General features: G+C 49.6%; 1 protein-coding gene and 4 non-coding genes across 5 annotated transcripts in view; 2 read left to right on the top strand and 3 right to left on the bottom strand.

Moving 5' to 3' along the window:
- The window catches only part of LOC122388982 (ATPase family AAA domain-containing protein 2-like), a 60160-nt gene that overhangs the window by 730 nt on the left and 44649 nt on the right, over nucleotides 1-14781 (bottom strand). Inside the window, exons 13-19 of the mRNA XM_043380594.1 lie at nucleotides 6223-6556; nucleotides 4282-4435; nucleotides 3726-3836; nucleotides 3076-3202; nucleotides 2519-2684; nucleotides 1950-2311; nucleotides 557-706 (exon numbers count right to left, since the gene is read on the bottom strand). Coding sequence (XP_043236529.1) covers nucleotides 557-706; nucleotides 1950-2311; nucleotides 2519-2684; nucleotides 3076-3202; nucleotides 3726-3836; nucleotides 4282-4435; nucleotides 6223-6556 — 1404 coding nt within the window. The remainder of the gene's footprint in view (nucleotides 1-556; nucleotides 707-1949; nucleotides 2312-2518; nucleotides 2685-3075; nucleotides 3203-3725; nucleotides 3837-4281; nucleotides 4436-6222; nucleotides 6557-14781) is intronic.
- Nucleotides 305-376, bottom strand: Trnae-cuc. The gene has a single exon. It is a non-coding gene; the product is annotated as a tRNA-Glu (tRNA).
- Nucleotides 2841-2912, top strand: Trnad-guc. The gene has a single exon. It is a non-coding gene; the product is annotated as a tRNA-Asp (tRNA).
- On the top strand, nucleotides 5921-5992 carry Trnad-guc. The gene has a single exon. It is a non-coding gene; the product is annotated as a tRNA-Asp (tRNA).
- Trnae-cuc lies at nucleotides 14031-14102 on the bottom strand. The gene has a single exon. It is a non-coding gene; the product is annotated as a tRNA-Glu (tRNA).

Raw genomic sequence — 14781 nt, 5'->3', positions numbered from 1 at the left:
AGGCAATCAGAGAACAAATTAAAATCATAAACAGGTGAACACTGTTAGTCTTTAATATGATCAATTAAATTTCTGATCATTTGCCACCAGACCATGACCCCTCCATCATGGATTTCAAAACACGGACTAAGGTGCCTCAAATGATATGATGGTGCCAAAAGCATGGATAAGGTGATTGTCGCTTAACGGGCGGTGGATGTTCTACGCGCAAACAATAACCATATTGTTTTCTAGGAGATACCAATTACCAGGGCACTAAAGGGAGACATCATGGAGATTGGAGATATCACCAAACCAAAACGTGTTCCCGCACCGGGAATCGAACCCGGGCCTCACGGGTGAGAGCCGTGTATCCTAGCCACTAGACCATGCGGGAGGATGGACGCCACGTGGCACGCTAACCATGTGAACAAACAGTACAATGCAGCCCACCCCCACCCTCATTCATTCATTCATTCATTCATTCATTCGTTCATTCATAACCAAGTGCCCTCCCAGCACAGCTTACACACCTTTTAAAAAGCGTTTCCCTGCCTAGCCTGCCAATCCTCCGTACCTTGAGCATATCGTTGCGTTGTCTTCTAAAGGCGAAGCGCCTGACGGTGGCGGCCAGCCGATCGTGAAGCTCCTCGAGCTCAGCCACTGTCCAGCCAGCCGTCAGTGAGACGGAGCGTTCACACAGCGCCAGCAGCCGAGCGCGGTCCACCTGTGGACAGTTCACATGGGGTAGCTGTGAGTGACACGGGGTCATCGGTATCGAGAGCAGGCAGTGGTGACGGCGGGACCAAGCTGTCACAACCGGGAGATCTCTGCTGCTGCGATGCACCATGTCGGCGGTCGGCACAGTTCAATGTCTACATCCTATCTTATCATCAATAGCTATGCGATGGTCTTTTCAGACCAAAGGAGCCTGCTCCTAACATAACGGACAAACACACAAACAGACATGCAATACGGAAAGATAGCACGCGACGGAGAGTGCGGTGCACTGCCGTTGAGAGAATGGAGAGAGGGGACGCACCTGCGCCTCCTGCAGGCTGCGAAGCCGTGGCCGAGCAAGAATGGCAAAGGAGAGGAAATAATTGCAGAGCAGGGAGGGAATGAGACGGAGCTGTGTGAGCTTAGGTGACTGGGGCAGCAGGTAGAACAAACAAAACACATACAGCCAGGCGTATGGGGACGTTTAGGGGACGTAACATGCGAAGTAACGTAACATTACTTCGCATCGCGAGGATATGGTTTGCGCACAATTGGCAAGTTCAACTGATGGTGATTTCGAGTTCATGTGACGTCTAAAAGCAGAGGTAGACAAGAAAACGTGAATTTAAGGTCACTTGAGGTCAATATGGGGTCAGTTCAAGTCACAGGTGTTATGTCGGGTCACAAGTTACGTTGGGTCAGGTCAAGTCACAGTGGTCACTGGTCATCTCAGGTCACAAGGGCCACATGAGGTCACGCTTGGTCAGGGCAGGTCACAGGGGTCACCTCAGGGCCTCGTTTCATAAAGCGAGTCCGTAACTTACGGCGGTTTTTGGTCTTGTATTGCAAGCGCACGTGAAGCGATGTCGATAGTTTGAATCGTTGAATTTACTTATCTTGCAAGCAAGAACAGAAGGGAGAAGGGAAAATAAATTTATCACTTCACATGCGCTTGCAATACAAGCCCAAAAAATGGCGAAAGTTACGGACTTGCTTTATGAAACGAGGCCCAGGTCACGCTGAGTCACATCAGGTCACCCTGGGTCAGGCCATGACACAGGGGTCACATCAGGTCACGCTGGGTCAGACCAGGTCACAGGGGTCACGCTTGAGTTTTGACGTTGGCGGAACGTTGGCGGAAAGCGTTTTGCGACCATGGGATATCCTTATCTCCCGTGTAAGCTACTTCCTGGGAATGACAGTCCTACCTCCCGTCTGTGCGTGTCTCGTTTCTGTACCGACTCCGTTACCTGCACCCCGGCGGCCACCTTGCCGAGCTGTTCGTCACTGGCAGCGGCCGTGGAGCCGTGTCCACTGTCCTCGTCCGGCGGCGCCGCCTTGGCCGCTACCGCCTCCTGTCTGGGCGACGGGCCGCCCTCCGCCGGCGGCGACTGGCCCGCGCAGGCCAGCGCCAGCTCGCCGCTCAGCCGGCGCTCCTCGCGGCCCGGCTCCGGCCGCTCCGGCTCCGCGCCGCCCGCCCCCGAGTCGCGCTCGGGCCGCTTCCGTTTTCGGCTGCGCACCTGGCCCTGGCTCCAGCGACTGCGGCGGCGGTGCGGACGCCGAGCAGAGGGTGTGGCCGACTCGGCGCCGGCCGCCGGTCCGCCGCTCTGGACTGCTGGGAGAGGGAGGGGGAGGTCAGAGAAGGTAGAGTATGAGTGAGTGGTCCAAATGCTGGAGATAAATGAGACGTCAGAAAACGGCTAAGTATCTGTCAATGCCTATAAAACTCGCCATTGTACTTTGTAGTATCACCAATTACCAAATATAAACCTCGCATCTCACCACCTTCATCCCTTCGAAGTCAGCCCGCGCCACTCACCGACTTGCTGCTGTTGTTGCTGCTGCTGCTGGTAGAGCCGCGGCGTAACCAAGTAGCTGGGCGCGAACTTGGTGGGCGACTCGGCACGCTGACGGCGACTCTCCCGGATCATCTTACACTGCTCCTCAAAGTCGGAGTCAAGCTGCTCTGCAATCAGCTTGTGCGCCTGAGAAAGATCGAATTCAGTTAGACGTCACCGTCCGCCGACCACACGGGGATAGAACTAGAAGCAATCACATGCCAATTGCCAACACATTGCTACGCTAATGTCTTTTACATACTCCTTTGGGCACAATTTATACTCCGCCACCCAAAACCTCACTCCTCGATAGTATAGTGGTGAGTATCCCCGCCTGTCACGCGGGAGACCGGGGTTCGATTCCCCGTCGGGGAGCTTTTGAGATACCCCGTCATTCTTTTTACAGTCCACGAGTCAGTTTTTATGCTTTGCATTTTGTTGCACCTACGTACTCGATGTGAACAAAATTTGGATGGCAACGTATGCATAAATTTTCTGGGGTACTGTTTCCTAGCGAAGCCATTGCAAAGTTGCTTACCTGATCCCTCAGCATGCACGCGCGGTGCCGTATCTCCCGTCCAACTTCGGTCGTATCCGGGTTATACTCCAATGCGTTGGTGCAGATCAGGTCTACGTCACCCAGGAAGTCTTCGGCCGCTTCGTACCTGAGGAAGTGACATATAACCGTGGTGATAGCACGGACGACAGTATCGCCACGGTAAGAAACAAGTGAACACCACAAACCTAACACAGTCGTCACAACACCACACTTTGCACAACCCTGGGACATACTGGATTGATACACTTGGCGTGGTGACATGCATTTACACTAGACAGAAACATTTGAGTATGGAGAGTGAGGAAGCCGCCAAAATCAAGACACAGCTCGGCGACATACAAGCACGTACCGGTTCCTAGCATGTCCTGATCAGACAAGACGCCTCGGCCACATGAGAGCTGTTGAGTGTACTGCACGGGGCAAAACACTTAGACTGTCGCCCTGGCTTCCGTCTCAACAACACATACCTTAGCTTCCCTGAACCCGTCCCGCACCACATCCAGAGAACTAACTACCCTCGTAGTACCCTGCTTATGCTAATAGATCCTAATCTTGGGTCACTTAGCGCTCTGCATAATATGGTCAGTAATGCTAACACTACCAGCAGTTGTCACGTCGGTAATGCTTACTTGTGCTGATCAATGCGCGTCATGATGGTGTCCAGGTCCATTGGCCGCTCGATGATGCTGTAGTAGTCGGGCGCATCATCCTCCTCGACAGGCTGGCGGAACAGTTCGAACCTGCGGGACAGGGGCAAGGCGTCAGGCCGCGCCCTCGAGCGAAGACGGAAGAAGAAAAGGAAGGATAGAGGCAAGAGTGTGGCGTCAGACCACGTCTTCGAGCGAAGACAGAGGTAGGAGTCAAGCAAGGGCAGACGCATGAGTGTAGCGTCAGACCAGGACTGCAGCGAGGAAGGAGGAAGGAGCCAAGCAACGAGTCAAGGAAAGACAGATGCAGGGGACAGTCAAGGAAAGACATACGGAAGCCTAGGTTTTCGAGCAAAGACGGAGGTAGAAATGAAGGAAAGAGCGAAAACGGAGGTAGGAATCAAGGAATGAGTCAAAGGGCACATACGCCGAGGTAAACATTAAAATGAGATATCACTCTACCACCTCCCCTAGGAAGCCGGCCAGTTCTTCTCCCGTCTGCGGGCGGGCCCGTTCAGCCCGTCTTCCCGCCACTCACTGTCTGTTGCGGATGAGCCTGCCGCACATCTCGCGCAGGAAGATGCGCAGCTCGGCCAGCCGGCGCTCCTCCCTGCGGTGCAGCTGCTGCAGCTCCGACTCGCTGAGCTGACGCGGCGGTGGCGGCGGAGCCACCGGCAGCTCCTCTGGCACAACTGCACAGAGCAACAGGGCGTCAAGGTAGATGGGTAGATCCCACTTCGCTACGAGGAATTACCCGCGCCACAGGCTCACCACTATACCTATATGTGTCGTAACTCAATGCACGTCCAGATAGGTGTATAAATGGATCGCAAGAGGCGACTCGTACGTCGACATTGTTCTTCACAATCCAGATGAGTCGCGTGCATGGGTAACGGCGGAGAGTGGCAAAGCCAAAACTTGATCGGGGAAACGAGTTGTAAGATACAAATCACAGTCGAGAAACAGAAACAGAAATAAGCGATGGGCGCAACTTGCTTCATATGAGGGAAGACACCTGGTAGGTATGCGGTACTGCGGAGCGGAACAATGGAGTGTGATACTGTCAAACAAGGAAAATGGGTGTCCAGACATGCAGCCTAAGTAGGTAAGCAACGGTTCAGCGCTTACATACCGCGATCCTGTTACTTTTAACACATTCACTCCTCGATAGTATAGTGGTGACTGGTGAGTATCCCCGCCTGTCACGCGGGAGACCGGGGTTCGATTCCCCGTCGGGGAGCTTTTGACCCCTGGGTGACCTCACAATTCAATGCACGCAAAGCACACAATCGAAAATAGTTCCTGCACTCCTCCACCTTGGCTTCGCTGCCTTGAATTTACAATCAATTTCGCCAGTCACGGTAGCCAGCAAATGAATGTTGTTTATTACGAGGTAGCGGGAAACAATTATATTGAGCTGAAAATCAGTATGAAAATCAGAGGGGACATGGGGGCCATGCCCCCTCCCCTTGGGCCTCCCGGGGGCACCATCACGGAGTTTTTTTTTTAATTCATCACGAAGGTCACCGACGGGAGCTTCAACACAGAGGTCTCCTAAGGGGGCACCATACAGAAGGTCTATCCGCGGAATAGGGTACCGTTTTCGGGGCCTCCGGTAGGCCCATTTCTGTCCCTCGCCTCGGGTGAGGCTATTTCCATTCCGAAGTCCGCGGGGGCACCATCTCGAGTTCTCCGGGGGCACTATCTCGAGTTCTCCGTGGGCACCATCCCAAGGTCGGAGGGGGCACCATCTCGAGGGTCCGGGGGCACCATCCCGAGGTCTCCGGTGGCACCATCGCGAGGTCTGGGGACACCATCCCGAGGTCTGAGGGCAGAGGGGGCACCATCCCGAAGTCTCCGGGGGCACCATTCCGAGGTATCCGGGGACACCATTCCAAGTTTCCAGGGGCACCATTCCGAAATCGGAGGTCTGAAGGAGCACTCTCCTCGGGTCTGAGGGGGCACCATCCCGAAAAGTAAGTGGCCGAAATCCGTTGACTTTTTTAGGGAGGGGGGGGGCACCAAATGCCAGGGGGCAACACAATACCCCTTGACGAAATACTGGATCCGCCACTGACAAGTATGAATTCAAGACATCGAAATTGTGCACTTACTTATAAATTCCAGTCTGGCATAACGCAGTTTCCAGAAAATTTACATTATCCGCCACTTCCCACTCCTCGATAGTATAGTGGTGAGTATCCCCGCCTGTCACGCGGGAGACCGGGGTTCGATTCCCCGTCGGGGAGCTTTTAAACCCAGGGTATCCCAATATTTCAAAACGCATTTAGAGCGACAAGGGGGGCAGAACTAGCATACCGAGGCTCCCAGTATGCAACCAATTGCACCGCTTTATGAGTAAGATATACCAAAAACTTACAAAATCTCACTGAAAAATTGTCGCGTTACAAGTAGGTAGAAATGACTGAAAATACACGACCTACGCAAAAGCCGTGCGGCTTGAACGTAGTCAACGTACCGTGTTTGTTTTTCCTCTTCTTCAGCATGATGGCCCTCTTCATGAAAAGTCGGGTGAAGAGCTGGCGGCGGTGCTCGACGCTCGGGTCATGCACCGTCAGCAGCTGTTGACGAGCGGCGCTGAACAGAGCCGCCACCTCGCCGGGCACCCGGTCCGTCTCGGGCTCCGTGTCACTGGTAGCCAGCAGTAGGAGTGGCGCGCGCCGCGGCAGGTCTCTGAGCAGGTCCAGCAGCGGCTCGCGCAGACCGAGCCGGCCGGCCAGGTACGTCCACAGACTGTCCAGTCGCGGCAGGTACACCACGGACGGCGTGCTGCGCGCCGCCTCCGACAGCAGCTGACGGCGGACGGAGAACAAAGACTGGGTGTCAGTGTGGGGCAGTCACACACGATAGTTACCGCAGCTGCGAGCGCCGGGGTGTCAGAGCAGGACACCTACAGTTTCCATGACAGTTATAGCAGCTGCCGGCGGACGGAGACGGAAGTCTGGGTGTCAGAGCGGGGCAGTTACACACGACAGTAACAACTGCGGACGGACGAGGAACGAGGAACACCTGCATAGTGCACAACTTTCAAAACACAATTCCAACAGTGACCATTCAGGTCATCAGAGGTCAAAAAAGCTCCCCGACGGGGAATCGGACCCCGGTCTCCCGCGTGACAGGCGGGGATACTCACCACTATACTATCGAGGAGTAAATACCTCATCCAGTGAAGCCTGTACAAACCCACTTAACTTCACACAATGAAGGAAGGAAAACGCCGCCCGACAAGCTCCATATATGGAAGGCTTTTGAAGATTGTGGATGTCGAACATAGAGTCGTCCCATTGTTTGTCCAGTTGCGCCTTGAACTAGTTTAAGGACCAGTCAGATACCACTGCATTCGGAAGCGAGTTCCGATCCTTTATAACTTTTGTGCTGAATGTGTTTCTGGACACGAGCTTCGTGTTCTTCATGACCCGAGCCACCTGTGATCTCTTGTACGATCTGAGTCGCTCGGTACCGGGAAGACTTCCGATGACATTGCCGAAACACTGTGGAACAACTTGCATGCAGTCACCATGTCGTCTCTGCATCTCCTCCGTTTTCTGTACACAAAGACATGACAATATCCATCGACGAAGTCGTTCGGAGCACGGGAGGTGTTTGATAGCGGTTCGGCAGCGAATCAGGTTTCGGTGATCACTGGTTGAAGTGCATCACCTTGCATTTCTGGGCGTTGAATGGGAGCAGCCATTGTTTAGACCAGCAGCCGAGTGCGTCGCTGTCGCTTTGGATGCTTATGCTGGTCCCTGGCACGTGACCACTGACGATACAGCTTTGCGTCATCGGCGAATAGCTTGACCGAGTCGGGCACTTCCAAGGGCAGGTCGTTGATGAAGATGGTGAAGAGTAAATGTCCGAAAACCGATCCCTGGGGAACCCCACTGGTCACAAATGCCCAGGGGGACTTGCTTCCCTGGACAACGATCATCTGTCGACGAACTAACGGAAACACTAGCGATCCAGTTGAGAAGAGCTTCTCTGACACCGTACACGTAGAGCTTGTAAACCAAACGTCGTGTGGCATAAAATCTAAGGCTTTGGCAAAGTCCAAGTACATAGATGCACATTACGCACGATTGTCAGCTATCCATACAGACGACAAGGCTTGTAGTTGTAGCAATGTCTGGATCGAACAAGGATCGTGAAACCACAAAGCTCACGTCCAACGATGTCAGTCGGTGACACACCAGGGAAATAAGCTAAAATTAGAGCGCTCTATTTATTGCTCCCGCTACTTCACCGTCTCCCATAGGGTCCTGTGTTGAGCTGGTGTCGAGGCTCTAAAAATGACGCCGATTTTTGCACCCTTCTCACGAAAACCGCTCGGACCGCCTGGAAACTAATTGTTCCGCTCTAAAAAATTCATGATCGACGGGAAAATGAACGAGGAAAAGATTGGTCCTGAAATAATTCTGAACTCCCTGTAGAACATATCGAAATATGGCTGCGAACTAGGAGCATGTCAAAATCGACAAAACAATACAAATAAACTTACCGGGATTTTTTATTTTACATGCATCTGTGTATGAAATCAGTCGGTTTTTCGGAAAGATCATCTTCTGTTTAATAAATAATTTCACAATTGCGATCGAGAAGAAAAAACATTTCTGCTGTGACAGCAGTTTTGGTATTGTGCCAGTAGTGTGGCGTGCGCGGTGCTGTGTGGTCGTCGGGACGGAGTTGTTACGGAGCGAGCGAAGCGAGCGTAGTCTTTCCTTAGATTAACGGAAATTTCTGAGTATGAGCGGCCGGCCGGCCGGCCGGCCGGCCGTGCGGACGCTTTTGCGAGGCTTACAGGGTGGAAAGTAATTACGCGAACATACTTTTTCGTCTTCTAGTAATGAAAAAACGGCGGTGACATAAACAATATATGTTTTACTTTATCCTTATCTAGTTGCGATGCATTGACATAGGCGTTCCGGCATGATTTACATCAGCATGTGAAGATCTGTTGGCCAAAGCTCAGCCCACACCTTATGGAGCTGTCCAGTGAGGAAATCGGTATAGGTGGCTCCTTGCAGCTTTTAGACGGTCTCCTGAGGAGTCATCTGGAGATTTTTAATCGAATTGAGGCCCAGGCGTTTCCCAGATCAGCTTTTGTATGTCCTGAAGAAAAACAGGTTCTCACAGCACCAGCATTGCGTTTTGTTGGCCGTGAAATAAGGATTTCACCAAGCACGAAGAGCAGTTTCTTTGCGTCGGGCACAAAAGTGCGCTCAATCATTTTGCCCCTTTCGTTGCACGGTGGATTAGACAGAGACACTCGTCTTGGAGGATGTTCCACCGGTTGAATACTTTATTTTTAGTGACCTTTTTTAGCGCTACACGCAATTCTGACACCACCCGGGGGCTCGTGACCCACTGATGTGTTCCTTTGCCGGATGTTTGAAGGTTGGGACGGACGGGACATAGGACGCAACAGCAGCCCTCAGAGCAGTTGTTCTGCAGGTTTGACGGATGAAACAGTTTCACAGATGTCTCACCCAACCACAAATCCAGCTGCCTGTCCTCCTCTGTCCATCTTTGATTGTCTTTGAAAAGCTTCAATTAACAATTCTGCTGTTAATTCGTGAATTTTGGTCATCCCGAGGGTTTGTATGACTTAATTTTCGAATTTTTGCGTATTAATGTGCTAATCGTGATATCCTAGATCGGGTACCCGGCCAGAGTAAGCTATTTTGCCAGTTTTCGGGTCGACTGGCGTCGTTTTGTCGCCGACATGGTGACCACCCGCCCGGCGACAGAATTCGCCGAGGGGTTGCTGCCGCGGACGGCTTTGCTTTTTAAGCCCTCTCAAGTGTTATTATGTTTAAAAAAAAAACGTATAATTGTGCAATGCTGGTGCTGAGACCGCTACGAATCCCTTCTCCGCCAGTCCAGCGAAAATAATCATAAACGCTTTCCCTGGGAGCTCCAAATTGAGCTCTTTGCCCATTTCGGTCTTGTGCAGCGTATGGTGTCTGCACCATTTTAAGTCTAGTGGTGTTTAAGACCTTCCAGGTCATTGTTCAAAGTTAGGTCACTTTTGGTAGATGAGGCGACAACAAACACGACCAATTATGTTCCATGACAGCCCGTACTCATAAAAATGCTCCACTGACGGTCAAAATTGTAAGAAAATACATGTTCGCGTAATTACTTTCCACCCTGTATATCTCAGCAACCACTTGACCGATTTACACGCGGTAATTTTTGTAGGGTAGCTTCATTCCTTCTACCAAGTATTGGACTATTCCCGATGCATGTGGGTGACCCCTTATGCACGTGCCACGTGCAAAACGAAGAGGTGTCAGTTTTGTAATTGTTGCAATATCTCGGTAACTACTTGGCCGATTGCGCTGAAAGTTGGCATGTAGGTAGGCACCCACTAGGCACTGCATATACATGTGCCAGAGTTGGGGTGCTGCTGCACGTGCGCACGTGCAGGGGTCGTTTCCAGATCTCGAGAACGGCTGGACCGATGGCGCTCAAATTTGGTACACGGTTAGGGACCAGTTAGTAGGGTGCCGTGCACAAGTCAGTTGGGACCCATTTTGCACGTGCGCACGTGCAGGGTGCCGCTCCCAGATCTCGAACACGGCTCGGCCGATTGTGCTCAAATTTGGCACATCGCTAGAAACCGGTCAGTAGGGTGCCGTGCACAAGTCAGTTGGAGGCACCCCCTCGAAATTTCGCACGTGCAAGACTCACCCCCTCGCTCGCTCCGTTAGTCGCCCCAAAAGGCGCTATACTGGTGAGTATTTTCAGTGTTTTAAATGGTTGATGGCCATTGGAACCAGCTTTATATTATTTCCTACCAATTTTTGCATCAAATTATTGCTTTGAAAGACCATTGAAACCCCTTATCTCTTCATGAAACACGATCATATTCATCGTCGACGAAAGTGGCGCGGGACTGCATGTGCGTTTCGATCGAAATAAATCGTAAATTAAATAATATTCGATGATAAGTATCATATTCTAGTGACATATTTTCATAAAATAAGGCATAAACTTTGCAAGGAAGTCAAAATTGGATAATTGGTTTCTTATTTTGCTCACATATCCTTGTAGTAGTCAAATGGCTCAATTGTTACGGAGCGAGCGAAGCGAGCGGAGTCTTTCCTTAGATTAACGGAAATTTCTGAGTATGAGCGGCCGGCCGGCCGGCCGTGGGGACGCTCTTCAAAAGCTAATATCTTAGGAACGGAACATCCGATTGACAAGCGGTCTTCTTTACTGAATGTCACTTGGACGTAAAAGTTATGTGGTGTGATGGCCACCATGCGTTCTTGCCAACCACCGCACGTGGCGCGTGGTAAAGTTGGACATTGCAAAAATTGCAAAATTGCAACCTCAATAACGGCACAACGGTTGGGCCGATTGAATTGAAACTCGGTACACAGTTAGGTCTCCATCAGATAATTCATCTGCATGCGTTAAGGTTGGGGTGCTGCTGCACGTGCGCACGTGCAGGGGTCGTTTCCAGATCTCGAGAACGGCTGGACCGATGGCGCTCAAATTTGGTACACGGTTAGGGACCAGTTAGTAGGGTGCCGTGCACAAGTCAGTTGGGACCCATTTTGCACGTGCGCACGTGCAGGGTGCCGCTTCCAGATCTCGAGAACGGCTGGGCCGATTGTGTTCAAATTTGACACATCGCTAGAGACCGGTTAGTAGGGTGCCGTGCACAAGTCAGTTGGAGGTACCCCCTCGAAATTTCGCACGTGCAAGGCCCACCCTCTCGCTCGCTCCGTTAGTCGCCCCATAAGGCGTTATACTGGTTAGATAAATGTAAACATATGTTTTGGCTTGATGTTTGCTATGAAACCACCCAGCCACTTGCTGGTTGAGTGGTTTTCTGATAATTACCTGATAATCATTTCGCCTTTTCCTTAAAAGAAATTAATTTTTTTTCAAAGTAACCCATTTTTAGGAAAGGCGGCTTGCTCATTGACATTTGATGTTCTTGTTTTGTTATTGCTGACAGTATTTTGATACAATAAATGCAATATGAATTTTTTGCAATAATAAAACCTAAGACAAACTTAGTTAATGCGTCAATCAAACACCCAACAAAGACTGTGAGTCCTTGTGATGTAAAGTAGAATATTCTATGAATGCGTTTTATAGAATATGCCAAATTTTGAATTAATTTATTATTTAATACTGATAGCTGAGCATGTGAATTATGCCTTAATATAATTTCATTTTCTGGTTTTGAAATAGCCGGCAGTATTTTACTTCAACAAATGTAATATACCTACATGGAATACATGTTGTTATGTCATGTTAAAAGTTTAATAACAGCCAACAGAAGGGGCTGTTTCAGCAGATAATGTTTGTACCTTATGCATCACCTTTCTTTTCTGCAGGACCATGCTTCCGCTGGGTGGTCGACATTTGCCTCCTGAAGAAGTTGAGCAACATGAAGACCACCAGATGAGGTGTCTGCAGTTCATGTGGAACTCTGCAGACTTCAAGTGTTATGCCAACCACAACCAAAGTGCTGTGATCATGGAGGCATGAACCTCATGACAACACTTCAGATTTGCAGTTGTACTAAAGTGTGATTCAAGCCACCTGTGGCATCTCACTCAATGCATGAACAGTGTGATCATTGTGCAGTGTTCAGCTGCAACTATGACATTTATTAGTGACTTGTTTTGCAATTAGCCACCGAAAGCATTTTTGGGCTGGCTGCTGTAATTTGTTGTGCACTGCGCAATAGTGGTAGTGTTTTGTCACTTGTCAAGTTGTCAGTTGCGCATGTTGCATGTTTCTCTCCCCTCGGCCCTCATTATCAGTTACGTGGTGAATTGGCATCACTCAGTCTCCCCAGATCTCCATTGACTGTCTGTCAACCACCTAACTTGAGACGGTATTTGCTAATAGTGTCAAAAAAGAAGTGATTGTAGACATTTTTTGGAATATGAGCTCCGTTTCATGCGTGTTCCAGTGGTCATTTTGTCACATGTCCCATAGTGTAATAAATGGAAACTGTTGTTCCCTTTTGAAGGTACTCGCGGATGCAGAAAGCGCTGGGCCTAATTATAAAACGCACCCTCCTATCAGCGACACACGAAATCGACAAATATCATCCTTTTTAGAACATGAGGAAACGAAAACTTGTGAACATAGCTGTACCTACAACAGTGCATAAGGAATTGAAATTCTGGGAGTTTTTGAAATTCGGAGAAACTCAAGTTGTCGACAGGTATGCCCCCTTGTACGTCAAATTAAAACAAACGTCTACAAATGAAGGCAGTATTCGTATGTTCGTTGTAATTGCAGCAGCCTAGCAACATGCATTGCGGTCCGATGGCGAATTAGGTACACTCGTGCTCAAAAACTATGCCGGCAGTTCTGCCAATGCACTTGGTGAGGAGAGGAAGGGTTATGTCAAATGTCAACATCATAGAAATGGCTTCATCTATTGAGATTCATATATTGAGCTATCATACTCAGGCTTTCACTCCAGCTTCAGAGTAATCCTATATTGTACGTCTTAAGATATTGATTTCTATGGCGGTTTGCAATTGCTAGCCACGTCTTATCTCAGTTTGGTGGTCCCGCATCGGCCCACTCGGCCGCTCTAAAATTGACTTACGGAGGAGGACGGTGGCTTTTATTTTAGCTTCTCCGCTGACCGCGGGGAGCGCCTTCGCCGAGGTAGGAGCAATAATTAGCTTATGTTTGGGACTAATTTCCACGCTTAATTAACATTTTAATGTTATTTTAATTAATTCATGTTTATCTTTGACGCATTCTCTTTCTATTGATATCATCCACCGGTCTGAGAAGTACTGCCTTGCTGCGTAAGAGCCGATAAAAGATCACGCTTTTAGGGGTATCTCTTCAACATGGGGCAGGAGCAATAAATAGAGCGCTCTAATTTTAGCTTATTTCCCTGGTATGTCACCAACTGATGTCTGCGCTGGTGACGAACCACCTTCCATCTATTTGACAGGAATACGGGTCCGGGAGACCAGTGTGGCAGCTGCCTCCAACGTATGCAGCGAAGCTTGCCAACGCTCCGTCAGGGGAGAAGGGAGTCTGATTTTATCGAGACAGGGGGACCAACTGCACCAGTGGGAAACTCACCATTCACTACATGCGTCCACTAAATCCTTGCTACCAACCAAACATCATGCCTGACCACGCTTGCATCTTCGGTAATCCCACCCAGACAACCGGCTAGGACACCTAAAACAGGAGTAAAAAGCTGCTCCTGACCGCGGAACCGTGAATATGGGCAATTGGCTGTCACTGAATCATAACAATTTCCCGCACCGGGAATCGAACCCGGGCCTCACGGGTGAGAGCCGTGTATCCTAGCCACTAGACCATGCGGGAGTCGACCATCTACCGAGCAGACTTGAAAACGACTCAAATTTTTTTTGAGTCGATTCTTTGTTTGAGTCTGGAAATTTGAATCGATTCATCAAACGACTCATGATGTTAAATTTAATTGATTCGAATCAACTCATGACTCATCAAGTTCCTCGATAAAATGATTCGAATCAACTCATGACTCGAGCAACTAGCCAACGGAATGATTCGAATCAACTCATGACTCACACATTTTGATGAATCGATTCAAATCAACTCATGACTCACACGACATTTTTATTGAACTTATTTCATTCAACCCATGACTCACTATAGGCATTTGTTGATTTTTTGACTCAAAGCTATGATAAAATGAATATGCCGCATACCACAATTGTATTAAGCAGCATAGTAGCCTTGACCAAAGATTCAAGCAGCTACCTAGTAGGACTAGGTACATAGGTACCTACTTTGGCAAACATGGTTGATGCAGTTTCCAATTCCACATTTGAATTCTAATATTCCTGCAGATTGGGCTACCTATTCTGTAGCATACTGGTCACTGGTCAGTCTTGCTTCAATTTCTTATCTTGTCACCTACAACAAAGCAAACAAGTTCTAACTGCAAGCAGTCCAGAAAATACTTCAAATGTTTGTAGGTACACATCACTTCCATTCAGTTTGCTGTACACACCCAACAATA

The sequence above is a fragment of the Amphibalanus amphitrite genome, unplaced genomic scaffold, assembly GCF_019059575.1.
Source record: "Amphibalanus amphitrite isolate SeventyFive unplaced genomic scaffold, NRLGWU_Aamphi_draft 000341F_arrow, whole genome shotgun sequence".
Lineage (NCBI taxonomy): Eukaryota > Metazoa > Arthropoda > Thecostraca > Balanomorpha > Balanidae > Amphibalanus > Amphibalanus amphitrite.
This window is presented reverse-complemented; position numbering and strand designations above follow the sequence as displayed.